This window comes from Poecilia reticulata, chromosome 4 (genome assembly GCF_904066995.2).
Source record: "Poecilia reticulata chromosome 4, P_reticulata-male-v2, whole genome shotgun sequence".
In the NCBI taxonomy this organism is placed as follows: Eukaryota; Metazoa; Chordata; class Actinopteri; order Cyprinodontiformes; family Poeciliidae; genus Poecilia; species Poecilia reticulata.
The window spans coordinates 32,730,817-32,745,348 of NC_088833.1; the positions used below are offsets into that span (position 1 = coordinate 32,730,817).

At 39.8% G+C, this 14,532-nt stretch overlaps 1 protein-coding gene across 13 annotated transcripts in view; it reads right to left on the bottom strand.

The window, feature by feature from the left end:
• The window catches only part of LOC103464192 (epidermal growth factor receptor substrate 15-like 1), a 202,366-nt gene that overhangs the window by 92,496 nt on the left and 95,338 nt on the right, over positions 1 to 14,532 (bottom strand). For all 13 annotated transcript variants that reach the window (XR_533610.3, XR_533611.2, XM_081606682.1 and 10 more), the window contains 2 exons: positions 4,995 to 5,067; positions 4,673 to 4,834 (listed from right to left, as the gene is read on the bottom strand). Coding sequence is in view for 11 of the 13 variants with exons in the window: in XM_081606682.1 (XP_081462808.1) it covers positions 4,673 to 4,834; positions 4,995 to 5,067 (235 nt within the window). In the remaining 2 variants the exon portion in view is untranslated. The remainder of the gene's footprint in view (positions 1 to 4,672; positions 4,835 to 4,994; positions 5,068 to 14,532) is intronic.

Sequence of the window (14,532 nt, forward strand, 5' to 3'; positions counted from 1 at the left end):
AAACAGAATACCCTCTATAAACTCAGCTGTGGTAATACTCAGGAGGTAGAGGCTTCACGGACTCGTTAGACAAAGAGCTGGTCAGTAGTCAGTCAGCAGGAGTCTGAGAAGAGGTAGGGGTGTGGCTGACTATTGCGTAATAACAGGTCTGAAGGGGACCGTGGGGGCCGGGGTTTGCGGGCTCAGGGCCGTGCGAGGAAGTGAGGATAAAAGGCCTCTCCTGTTCTTAGCCGCGCTGACTTGGACATTTGCACTTTCTACACATATGAATTGTACCATCTTCTGCTGGACTGCTGTTTGAGAGCAAAGACCTAGTGGACGATTCTTACAGCTTCTACAGCGGTCAGTGAGGTTGGATTGATTTTTCCTGTTGTCACATGAGGACGGATTGCAGCTCACAGGATCTGATCTCTGAGGAAACACCTGGCTAAAGGACGAGACCCAGGCATCATTTCTGAGGGTCTCCTATGGCAGAAAAGACCAACGGCTTCTGCTCGAAGCACATTCATGGTCTACTGCCTTGGCATTCTGACCTCTGCTATCTGACCCCCAGGATAAGTTTAACGGTACAAGTGAAGGCCCGATCCAGCAGGGTGTTAGAACTCTCTGCAGGTTACAGAAACATTTTGTTTGCCTGAATGATTATAACTCTGATTGTCCAACATCTGGCTAATGTGTTTTTCTCCTCCAGCATGACAACAATTGAAAAAGGATAAAAGTACGGTAAAAATAGTTAATTTCCTGATTTACAAAAGCATAACCAACCACATTTCAAACACAAAAGAGGATAGTCTAGTTGGGTCAAATTACAGTGGCTACAAATATGAGGACTAGTATCTCAAGTTTTGATTTAAGTTTATTTCAATCCATTTCAAATCTTAGGAAAATCTACTCTTCAGAAAATTACTGAACCAAATTATGGGTTTACTGAACATATTTTCAATCAACTATTCAATTATTTCACTGAGGTGTAAACACCATGTTTAAATTAAATCCAACTGTTATAGTTAGCAATGAAAGAAAATTGGGGCTAAATGATTTGAGTGGGTTTCTTAGGAGTTTCTGTACCGAAACACTAAGTGTTTCAATACAGAAACGGGGAGATGCATGGAATGAATCTAATCTACAAATTGTGAGTTAATATAATCTATTGAGAAATGTTTCAGTTTTGGGCTTCAGCAAAATATAAAAGAGGTTAAATCAAAATTCACAAATGTTTTAATTATTCTAATGAGTTTCTAAAGTAATACTGAATATTCTGAATTGAATACATTAAAATTAATGATGTCATGTGTCAAATAGATTTCTACAAAATAGAGTTGTTTAAAACAGGGAATAAATTGTTTGATTACTGCTTCTCTCTGGCTATAATTCAAAATAATTTGTTTAACCAAGTCATGCAGAAAGGTCTAACCTGAACATTATATAATTTAATAAATCTAGTTGTATCAAATTTCTCCCCAAAACTGCCAAAAACATTGATAAATATGATAAACACTACAAAAGAGGGTAATTCAGTTAAATAAATATTTTATAGACGGGTTTCAGAAGAACCACTTTTTCAAAGGTTAAAATTGTTAGGGTTAACTTTATTCTTGTAAAAAAATAAAACAGGCTAATCATTATATGAGGTTTTAAAATGAGAAGAAAAATACGAGGATTCAAATTGGTCTAAATTGGGAGTTTACAAATGAGCAATTATGGAACTGCTTAAAGCGGGTTAAACAGATTAATAAAATAAAACTAAAAATCTAGTTCTATGTGTAATTATTGATTCAAGGTAATAATGCCTAAACATCTCTTATAATCATAATTTACAGTTTTTGGTTTGAGGCAAAATAGGGTTGTCTTTAATTTTATGAATGGAATATATTGCAAAGGATCTTAATTTAACACATATCATTAACTTTTCACACTATTAATATTTTACAAGCCTTTAGTATAGCGGGTTACTTCTTGTTAAATGAGGACTATTTGATTGAATTTGATTAAAATAACAAAAGCAAAAGATTCACATATGGTTTAAGATTTCTGGTAAAGTGTCTATTAGGGATAATATGTACATTTCAAATGATATTCCTTTGATAAAACATGACTGTGGGCAGTTTTGCACATTCATTAATTCATTAATTCCATGTTATCATCTTAACCTTTTGTACACACACTTTTGGAAATATGTTAATGTAAGATCATTTTGAATGACATATACCAATATATGTTGATGATACCATGATACCATGATACCCATCATCTGCCAATAAAATTGTGTTTAACACCAGTGAAGAAACTTTTAATGGTATGTTATGATGTAGACCTATCAGACCAAAAAAATGTACATGAATCAACATTGATTCCATAGCCTTCATTCAATATAAAATCAACCCAAATATGCATGTTGATTCATATTCAGATGATGGTTGAATCAACACTGTTTCCTAACATTGATTCAATATAAAATCAACTCAAACCTGCATGCAGATCCACAGTCCGATAATTGTTGAATCAACATTGATATAGTGTCAGTTATGGTTGAAACCTTAACGTTGATTCAACATGTAAGTCACTGACCACTTTCAATTCCGTTTCAATGCCAGGCTTCAACGTAGATTCAATGTTTCTGCCTGACATTGTTTCAATGTTGTTTGACTCATATTTGTGCTATTTGGGATGACGCCGGCTCCGCCCCCTTGTGGAAATAGAACGAACCCCAACAAACAAACTGTTATGGCAGAGGTAAAGGACCTCAATGCATTACCCGAGACATTTATTGAGTCATTTTTGCCTTACCAAGGTTCTAAGACTGAGGCAAAGATGGCGGGCAAGAAAATTCTATAACTAGTCCTACATCAATTCTGTAAGGTTGTTAGCAGGAAACAATGGAGAAATAAATGATGAAGTCCAAGAAGAAAAATGATGAGGGACACAACATCTGGTTGGATGTGAGTGTGAACACTGTGTCCCACGCATTTTGCACATATAAAATGGGTGATTAATGACTCAAATAATACCGGCTTGTGAAAATCTGCCTTCAGGAAAATGCTTAGAAATAAAAAGTAGCATAAAACAGTTTTTAAATGTAAATACAGCAGTTACTAAAGTCTGTTTTCATGCTGCCATAGAGCTACTGTTGGAATCTACACGCATAAAATCCACCATCAGTACCTTCATTTATTAATCTGGAAATGATTAGATGTTTAGCATTGTTGTTTTAATCAGACTGAGTTGTGTTTATTTGACGCTTAACCATCAATCGTGAGTCGTTAGCACAGAGCTTTGAGCCGTTAGCCAGATTACTTCCACATAATATATTACATTGTTTAGGTTAAAGCAGCATTCATGACAAAGGGGATACTAAGGGGATACCCAAGTATAATTTTCTTTGTTTGCTTGTGTTTAGTTATTTGCCTAATTAACTGCTATTGGGCTTGATGTGACTATCAGTAAGTGTCGTTATGACAAAAAATGGGAGGTTTACTACTGGTTACCTTCATGCTGAATAACGGGGTAGTTCCTGTCCATCGGTTTCATACACATGAGGTGGGCTGCAAGCCATGATCCATTTCTTGGATTATTCCAGACTCCTTTTTGGTTTTGGAAATGTAATAAATTGTATTCCACCCTCTACAAGTTCTGGGTAACGGCTGTCAGGATTGAATATTTCCCACTGACAACTTGGAGCATAATTATCTATTATTTTCCTCAAAATCTCCCTGACCGCAGCATGTTTTCTATGAAAGACACTTGATATTGTCGGAGGTCAATTCCTCTAAAAAAGGGGTGTGTACTTGTAACGCCGATTGGTCAGTTGCTGACAAATGCCCTGGAATAATTGGGGGAGGATTGCATTATGTCAGCATGTGGCATCATGTCAATTATGACGCATATCTGCCGCTTTAACTAAATAGAAAGCAATTAAAGATGCAGCCGAAATGTCGTCATGGATTTAAGTTAAACCTACGAAGGCTGAACAAGCCCAACCAGGTTCCAAGCACCTAGGAAGTACTGCAAACATCACGTACCCATTGCCACATAGTTTACACACATTACAGACTGAATCTATAATAAACAAGCAGAACATAAAGCGATAACTTGCTTTTAGCCATCAACTTAACACTCATGCTACGAACTGACCTTGAAGTAGTAAATTACCTTCAGGAGTGGCAACGCAGCACTAAGCTCAGGCTTATGTCTCTTTCCAAAATAAACTTTAAACAAATATTCCAAAAAAAAAAATTCAGAAAATGTCTGAGCCTTTTATACAGTGATGTCTGAAGGCAGAGTTTCCAAAATGGCAGGTATTTTTAGAGAAACAGAGGCCCAATTTCAAAGTGTTAAATTTCAACGTCAAAATGTTTATATATAGTAATTTTATAATAACTTGATTGTGCTATACAATGGCACTATGTGATACATACATTTGTATTTAAATGCCCCTTTAAATGCACATTTAAGGGCATTAAATTAGTAAGTAAAGATGCCTACAGGTGATTCAAATTCAAATTTCTCATGTTGCTTCCTTTTGAAAATTAATTGCCCATCCTTGTTAATGCCCTCCAGGCAAATGTTACTGTATATTTTTGATATGTAGCAAATGAAAATATTATTATTATGCAGTACATGTTCATATCTTAACTGTAAAATCACATTTGCAAATTTGTTCTTCTCTCCTCACCAATTGAGATTCTTCCTTGCACTTCTGGTGTACTTCATTCAACATATCTTCCAATTTATGCTTCTGCTGTTCCATCTCCTCCAAACGGTCCTGAGCATCTTGCTTCTGCACCTCCAGTTCCTGCAGATTGGTTGTCTCTCTGTCCATGTCATTCTGCATCTCCTGATAAATCATTAGTTACAACAAAAAATGATATAAACCAGTCACAGCCTCTGCAACCTTTACATGTCAATGTATCCAAGACTTCATAGCTTTTCATATTATAGTAGCCAAATCATTTTTAAAATATTAGAAATGTAGAACACTGTGAAAATGTCCTCACCTGCACCGCAGCACTTTTTTGTCTGATAGTTTCTTCCATCTCCCTAATATCCTGCTCCAGAGTGTACTTCTCCCTGAGACACAAACACAATAAAATTACTTTGCCACGTGTAAATAAATCAGCATAGTAATGATACAAAAATTAACAAATAAAACACCAATTATTACATGCATAAAGGACTAGATGCAATTTTTTTTAGCTCATTTGGAGGGCATAGGTTGCATACTAGATTAATAAGCTGGTGTATCAAAAGAATATCAACTAATTTCAGTTCAATTCAAAAATATCTAATTTGACCCAAAGGGAAATTAAATGCTGTAGTAACTCATATCATCCAGTTTACTAAGAGCTGTTGTTTATGGCAGTGCTGGGGGCAGAAGGATCCCCAGTAGCAGTCAGTAGTGAAAGAAATCTGAAGAAGTCTCTGACTGATGATACTGCTGCTGTATGATGACAGTATCATGACTGTCATAATATGCTATACCAGAGGTTCCCAAACTGTGGGGCGCGCCATGCCATTGCAGGGGTGGGGGTGGGGGTAGGGGCACGGGAAGCGGTATGGATGAATGAAAAACAACAACAACGATGAACACTGTATGTGCTGGGGTTTTACCTTAGAATGACCAACTTTCTGTTATTCCTATGTCAATTTGATACAGTAGGGGCTTCTGCACTTATCTGTGTCCTCTGTCACTGCTTTCAGCAGTTAAAACTGTATAAGCCGTTGTTAACATGTGGTAACCTGTTTTTCCGAGCTGCCTTTTAAACACAACATTATTTCCGTTAAAATGTGAAGTTCAGGGACTTAAAGTGGCGCCGTAAAATCCAAGCAATAACGTGACTTAGTGTCTGTTGTCACCCATCGCCTCCACCTTTACTCGCACGCGGAGCTCCAGACATGCGCAGTGGTTTCCTCTGAGCGGGAGAAGATGTCTGTTTAATCCAGTGTTTCTCAACCTTTTTCGGGCTAGCAGCCCCCTAGCCTTTATCAGGGTCCCTCACCGCCCCCCACCAAAGAATATGTAAGCTACTTTGCACTGACAATTATTTTATTATTAATGTTACTATCATTATTGTAGATGTTTTGAATCGGCACACCGATTATGTTTCCCGTACACTTCAGCGCCTTACGCTCCTTCACCTCGCGCACATAACGGGGTAAATGTAGCGAGTTTTGCCCTAAACGTATCGGCGTCTGGAGGAGGGGAGTTGGGGGGGAGCGTATGTTTCTACACTCCTTCGTGGGGGGGGGGTGCGATTTATGTTTTCGCATCCACCTGAATAATGTGTAGTTGCGCCCCTGCCCATGACACTTCAACAATATTATTTTACCTTTTATCTGGAAATAGTGTCTGTTTATTCTTGTCATACAGTCTCTGTATTAATTATTGCTCTAAAGGTCTTGCCATACCAGTTTATTCCTCTGTATTTACTTTAGTTTCCTAGTTTTTTCTTGCATTTTGTTCTTCATTCATTTCCATTTAGTTTCATTTGATTCGTATTTTCCTCTCTCGGTTTATTGCTATGTTCACTTTAGTTTCTTTACTGTTGCTAGATTTATTTTATTGTTTATTGACCATCAGTAATCTTCACTCATCACCTGCTGCACCTCCTAATCGTCATGTGTTTCACATCATGTGTTGATTTTTCACTGTTCAGCGTCAGATTCTCTGTTTTTATGCCATAATTCACATCTAGTTCGTCGCTCCGTTATATGTCCCGCTTCTCCTGTTTCAGAGTTTTGCGCAATGTGTGGCTCGGTTTTTTTTTTTTTTGTTTGTTTGTTTTTTTAACCGCTAAGGTGCAGGGCGGTCGGGAACTGTGTCGATGGAGAAAAGGCAGACTGACATAAACCTTTCAAAACAACGGAAACAATTTCTGCATTCTGATTATTGAAATTTAAAAGTGCTGTGTTGTTCTATCACCCCGTTTCATACCGGACCACTTACAGCACCGTGTTAACGTTATAAAATGAACGCTACGAAATACAGTTTTAGCAAGTTGCTCAAGTCTAAACTGGCATTGTTGTGATTATAAGGTGTAAAGTTTACCTTCGACCAAACGTGCCCCAAAAGAATTGCAGCGCCCCTTGTTGTAAAACTTTCCGCCAGCTTTCCGTCTTGTCCCCTTTCCTCTAGCCATGCCCAGCGCCACTTGTTTTTAATTCCTTTCTCAAGTAAACGTGTTTCTTTACTGGGTGAGACAAACTCCATCTTCTTTCATATCGCATTTGATTTAACCGCCAAACCGAACGCATGCGCTTCTTTTCTACAAACTGTTTTACAGTCATTGGTCAAGAACACGGGAGCTAGAATTCTGATTGGCAGACATCTTTGTAGAGAGGGCTCTTTAAACCCGGAGACTAGTTTGGTTGAGGCGGACCGTTTGGTCAAAAGCCGGAAATCCGGCCCTCGGCCAGAGCTCTTTAAGCCCTACAGAAGTTCAATTTTGTAGAGTTAAAAAAATAAAAATTGAAAGGAGAATTTGAAAAACTTTATTGAACCACGTTGAATCATTCCAGATTGAATAATATTAAAAGTTTGTTCATTTCTTGAGTGATTGAACCCAGAGAGTTAATTGATCTTTGATTAGGAACTGATTTCCTGCTGCTAGATTGGATTTTTCAGTCACTTGAATCTCAGTGAACATCATCAAGTCTTCATCAGGTTATCAAGTTTTCAATGAACCTGGACACAACTTTAGCGTCAATACAAACAGTCGTGTGAGAAAAAAAAAAACACAAAGTAAAACTCATATTCATTTATGAATTGAGAGACAGACTGATCTCACTCTTGAGATTGCTCTTTTTTTCTTTTTTCGTTAACAGTCATTGACAAAATTACTCACCACAAGCCACGCTTATGAGAAAAAGGGGAAGTGACTCAACCACATTTTTAATCTCTTGCTCCTCAATTGCCTCCCTCGGTGTAAACATTTGCAACACATGGAGAAAGGAGGCTACTTTCACTTGCAATCCACTCCCACTGCGGGAGACAGGGTTTCAAAAAATCTGACGTGAGTCACAGAGTTGTAAAGAGCAATCCGATGATTGGTTGTTGTCTTTTCTATTATTTTTTTTTTAAGGCCTACACTTCAACGCGGTAACGACTCCTCCGGGAGTCCAAACAATAGATGTCGGCGGATGTTTTATGGTTTCTCTGAGAGACAATAGCTCGGGTGTCTTTACCGCCTTCACTGGTTGAAGACGTTGATGCGAAGAAAATATATTTAAAATAAGCTAGTTTTGAAATTTAACATGACTTGATTGAAATAGCCTAACTATAGTTTTAAAATTTATAACTTATTCTGGCCTATTGACCTTTATTTTACCTGTAGTTAAGGCAGATTGTTTGCCAAGATCTCTGATCTGCCCTTTGTCTGTCTGGGAAACAATCAGTAGGAAGTTCTAGCTCTTCACACTGATCTGTGAAAGCCATAAACCAGCAGGAGTTCAGAGAAGCTCTCCTTAGACAATGGGAGCAAATAGATTTAGAGAGAGGGTCAGAGACAGGTCCTGGTTGGATGAGCAAAGATACGCCTTATTTGAATAAATTAAAGAAAGGGAGATAAAACTTTCCACACAGAGTAACAAATCAGATTTGCGCTTGCAATTCTCCAAAGACGTCTTTGCTATCTGTTTGTCTTTTTTGTTTTTCTCAGGTAAATTCATGTGTTGTTTGTGCTCTGAGGTTTCTGATGCTTTGTGATGTGCTTTTCTGGTGATAGTATGCATCTGTCTTGAATAAATGCTGATTATTGTGACGCTGTCATCTCTGTGTGATCTCAGTCCTTGCGCACAGCATTTTCTGAATCCGGGCATAGAGACTATATAGAGAGGATATAGTCAAAAGGTTTTTAAATTTTTAGAATAACTTTTCCTCTCTTAATACCTGTTTCTGAGTTTTGCTGCAATGTGCGCGTCTTTTTTTTTACCCCTAAGGTGCAGGGCGGTCGGGAAACATATCGATGGTGAAAAGGCAGACTGACATAAACCTTTTAAAACAACGGAAACAATTCCGGTGTTCTGATTATTGAAATTTAAAAGTGCTGTGGTACCGTTGTTCAATTTAACCCGTTTCATGTCGGACCACTTACAGCTCCGTGTTAATGCTATAAAATGAAGGCTCTCTATCGTGGTATCACCCATGGAGGGATTTCTTCATTTAAATGGGTTCATTTTTCAGAGGGATACAATGTCAGGGCATCGTGATTTTAGTAATTACATGTTTACAAGAGCAATTTTCGGTTGTCCTTCCATGGAAGCGGGCAGCTGATTGACCCGACGAGGGTCCCTGTGGTCAATAAGTGTTGCTTCCTAAGTGGACAGTTTGATTTCACAGAAGTTTGATTTACTTGGAGTTATATTGTGTTGTTTAAGTGTTCCCTTTATTTTTTTGAGCAGTAATATACATTTATATATATATATACACACATTTATTTAATCTCTGAATAAGTAAAAGTTGAATGTATGAACACAGAGCATGCTCATTGATTGATTTCGTCTTCTATCATGGTGGCAAATCGCAGTGGGAGGGAGGATGAAAACAGTCACAATACTCCTTCTGCTTGGTTACTTGTTGCGCCGTTGGACAGTGTTCATAGTTGAACGTTATTTACCGTTAATTGCGATGTTTCAGTTGTGGTTTCTGACATGGGCAATATGGGCAACCGCCCAGGGCGTTATTTTTCTAGGAATAGCAGGAGACCTCTGTGGATTGTAGCACAGCGATGAAAGCAAAACAGAATGAAGTGAGTTTTAATTGATACTGGTTAAATATATTTCAGCTCTAAGTATTTAATATCTAGGTATTTTTATGGGAATGTGGATCTTTCAGATCAATCTGAAAACCAATTTTGATAGGTAAACTTAATGTTATTGTGTCATTTAGCGCGGGGCGCTGGTCTCGGGTTCGGTGGTCTTGACTACAACTCTGCTACATGGCTCCTTGGTTGCATGTCCTCCACCCCACCCGCACCTTCTTTACATCCCCTTTCAGTTAGATTTCTTTCTAAATAAATGTGACTAATGAAGTTCATGTTATGTTAGGACAGGAGACGAGATGTTTCCATCCCTGAAATTATGATTCATAGAATCGCATATCTAAGACTAAACTGTTACAGAGAATAAACACAATAAGAACATGTTTAATCTGTGGTAGTGTTAATTAAAATGGCACATTTCTGATGTATTGAAATTAAATACGATCGGCACACTTAATGATATTAGCGATTAGGTAATGCATTCAGCAAGTACTTTTACTTTTAATACTTAAGTATTTTTAAAAGCCAGTACTTTTTGACTTTTACTTAAGTAAAACGTTAATGTGGTACTTTGACTTTTACTTGAGTACATTTTTGACTGTGTATTTGTACTTATACTTAAGTACATTTTTTGAGTACTTTCTTGGACGTAGATATTATTAATTTCGTACTGTGCTCCACAGCAAAGGGAAAAATCGTTAAACAACTTGTAACGCTTCAGGTTGTGTTTAAGGGAGGAGAGGAGGCGGTAGACTCGACTGGACGGTTAGAAACTCACAACTACACTGGTACTGAGAATTCCACAGTGTTGTCCTTTAATAAAACGCTCTTCACCAACCTTACAAACCCTGTTGAACGGCTGCTACACATTCACACATGAAATAAGCAGAGTTCAAAGCAACCCGTAACGTCACCAACGTAAGAGAGTTATATGTCCGTCTCAGTCCAGGTATTGTAACAATTTGTAACGACTGTTACAGTATCCAACTGTAGCAGGTTTCTCAGACGTTCTCTAAAAAGAAACAGCGACGCATACATGACGTCATCTGAGATACTAGAATGTCTTAAAGAGATACTACACAATTACGACTGTTACATATTCCCCCCAGGTCAGAATAGGCTGCCCTCAGCCGAAAACAGAAAAGGCACAGTCAATACTTAACAAACCTCCATACATGGATAAGTTGTTAAAAGTAAACCGGGAATATACAGCATAATATTGAAAAGCCGACATACATGGCAGTTTTCAACAACGGCAATATCTACTTTTACGAGTACTGTAAAAACAAAAAAATAAGGCAGGCAGGACGATTACAAAAGTGGAATTCCTTTTTTTTGTCTTTTGAAAATGCTAGAACCCTTAGCATAACGTGTTAAACGTTTGAACATGACCCGAACAAAACGTAAGTGACAGTCACAGAACACTACTGAAACTAGCAAAACAAAGTTCAAACAAGGTCACTTCAGGTTAAACCTGGAGGTATGAAAAGGGTTGGTCCATCTATTGACTGACCAGTCAGTGGTGACCCTCGGAACACGTCTCGGTCTAAAATTATAAGAGACACCAGCAGCACACCCATCGTCCGCAGGGGGAAAACTGTTAAGAGCCGTCTCCAAAGCAGTGTCAGTGTCTTGGACAGGGTCGTGGTCCAAAAAGGCTGGAACAGGATCCGCATATTCCCAATCAGTTTTGACTGGGACGTCATCAGAGACATCATCAGAGACGTCATCAGAGACGTCATCAGAGACGATATCAGCGTCGACATCATAGTCAGGCTCTGGGTCCAAAAGAGCCGGGGAAAAACTGTTGTCTGGTGAAATGGAAACCAAATCTGCAGAAGTGGTTTGCTTTGAGTGTTTGTTAGATGAAGCTGTAGCCCAGGTGTAGAATGGTTGAAGGTTTGCAACATGAAAAACTCCAGCTTTCTCTCCAGTGTCCACCTTGGTTAGACAATAGTTCACGTCGGACATCTATTTGTAGACACGGTAGGGACCCATGTAGAGAGGCGCCAGTTTTGCTGAAAAGTTAGATAATGCATCCGACTTTGGGTGTATTTTGCTCTGACCAGATCTCCGACTTTAAAAGAGATTGGGCGTCGTCTTAGATCATAGTAATGCTTTCGCCTTCTATGACTTTCTGTGAGAACTGTACAAGCATGGTCATGAGCATCTTGAATCGAGGCTCTCGGGTGATCTGGGTAAGAAGTCTCAGGGTCGTCCATTCCTTCCCACGACGGCTGAGTGATGAGGTCCAAGGGAGTGTCTAACTCTCGTCCATAGAGCATCATTGTGGGACTCAGGTTTGTACTTTCATGAGGTGCCGTATGCAGTGCGAAACAAATCTGGGTAAGATATTTGTCCCAAGAAGTGTGTTTGTCCTCAATATATGCTCGAATGGCTGTTTTCAACGTGCGATTTACACGTTCAGTTGCATTAGTTTGAGGATGGTAAGCAGTTGTCAATCTGTGCTCAGTTCCAAGTGTTGACACATGTTCAAACAGGTTGCTGATGAAAGGTGTTCCTCTGTCTGAAATAAGGTATTTTGGGAAACCATGTCGGGCAAATATGTCGTTGATGAACTTATTAGCAGCAACTCGAGCAGTTGCTTCCCTGACAGCACTCACTTCAATCCATTTGGAGAAATAGTCCACAAAAACAAGGATATATGCATTTCCCATTTGTGTGCGGTGGAGTGGGCCGATGTAGTCCACACCCGTGTACTCCCATGGTCTCTGTGGTTGGATTGGGACCATGAGGGCTGCTGGTTTTCTTTGAGTCGGTTTAGTGACTTGGCACGAACGACATGACACCACATATTTCTTTACATCAGAGTTCATGTTTGGCCAGAAGAACCTGAGACGCAAGCGTGCCAGAGTTTTTGCAACACCCAGATGTCCAGCTGTAGGATGGTCATGATAATACTCGAGCAGATAACTACGGACTGCAGTTGGAGCAAAAAGTTTAATCTGCTTGAGTGGGTGAAGACCGCACTTTGTTTTTTCATCAATGAAATATAAGAGTCCATCTTGTACAATGAACTTTTGCAGATCTTGGTTATCCTCCTCACTCTGTTGGTCATTTTCAAGTTGGCAGAGTAAGTTGGCTGTGACTGGGTCCTCCAGTTGCAACTGACGAACATGAGGACGGTCCGACACAATTACAGCGGGCAGAGCACGAAGATCCATGCTTCCAATCACGGCATAGGGAGGAAGAAGATCTATGGGTGTGTCCACATCTGGGAGGGGATTACGTGAAAGGGCATCAGGCACCTTATTATGTTCTCCCGGTTTGTGGATGATGCTGAAGTCAAAGTCTTGAAGGCGAAGAGACCACCTAGCAAGCCTACCAGAGGGATTTGGTCGAGACATCAACCACTTGAGGCTGCTGTGGTCAGTGTAAATAGTCACATGTAAACCTTCGACATAAGGACGGAAATGTTCCAATGCCCAGATAACAGCCAGACATTCTTTTTCTGGAGTTGAATAGGATTTTTCTGACCTATGCAGTGAACGGCTAGCAAAAGCCACAGCTACATCTTTGCCGTTCTCATCCCTCTGCATTAATGCTGCTCCAAGTCCAGCATCACATGCATCAGTGTGGATGAAGAACGGACACGTAAAATCTGGGAATTTTAGCACTGGTGCCGAAGTTATGGAATGTTTTAGAAAGTCGACAGCTGCTTTGCACTCGTCGGTCCAGTTGAACGGCCCGTCCTTTTTAGTGAGGGTGAAGAGTGGCTCTGCATGACTTGCATAATCTTGTACAAAGCGGCGGTAGTAGCCTGTTAAGCCAAGAAACTGTCGCACCCGCTTTGTCGTGGTTGGCACTTTAAACTCAGTCACAGCTCTCACCTTGTCAGGGTCAGGATGAATGCCAGATGGTGTGACACGGTAGCCAAGGAAGGTGAGTTCCGAAAGGCAGAATTGACATTTGCTCAGTTTCAATGAGAGGCCAGCAAATTTAAGCCTGTCAAGGACCTCCTCTAGGTCAAGTAGATGCTGCTCAAAAGTTGGTGATGCGACAACAATATCATCCAGATACACTGCACACGACTTATAAATCAGGCCAGCGCTGAAAGGTCGCAGGAGCATTACATAGACCAAAAGGAAGGACCTTGAAGTGAAACAGGCCACAATGCGTGATGAAAGCAGTCTTAGGTTTAGCCTGTTCGCCAATGGGGACCTGCCAGTAACCTCGAGCAAGATCTAATGTTGTCAGGAACTTTCCTCTTGATAAAAAGTCCAATGACTCATCCACTCGTGGTAGTGGGTAAGAGTCTTTCACAGTCAGCTGATTCAAACCCCGGAAGTCAACACAAAACCGTGGTTCACGGAGTGGTTTGGTCACAATGACCACAGGAGCCGCCCATGGTCCAGACGCAGGTTCAATGATGTCATCCTTTAACATCTTTTGTATTTGCTCTTCAATGATTTGCTTTTTAGCTGGGGAGGTGCGATAGGGTTAACTGGCTTTGCATCCCCAGTGACAATGACATGTTCTGTCAGAGAAGTGTGACCTAGATGACCATCAAACAGATCACTGTAGTTATCAACTTTAACAGTCCATTTTTTTCCTCAGGATTCAAGTTAGCTTCTTCAACTTTTTCCTTAAGTGAGAGCTGTGGAGTGTTCTGTAGAGTCATCATTCCACACTCAAGATCAGCCTCCACAAAGTCATTTTCACAGAGTTCATCCAGAAATGGGGAATTGTCATCCACAATTACTGTTCTGGTTGGGACATGAATTGTTAGTGAAGTGCGAGTCATAAAGTCCATTCC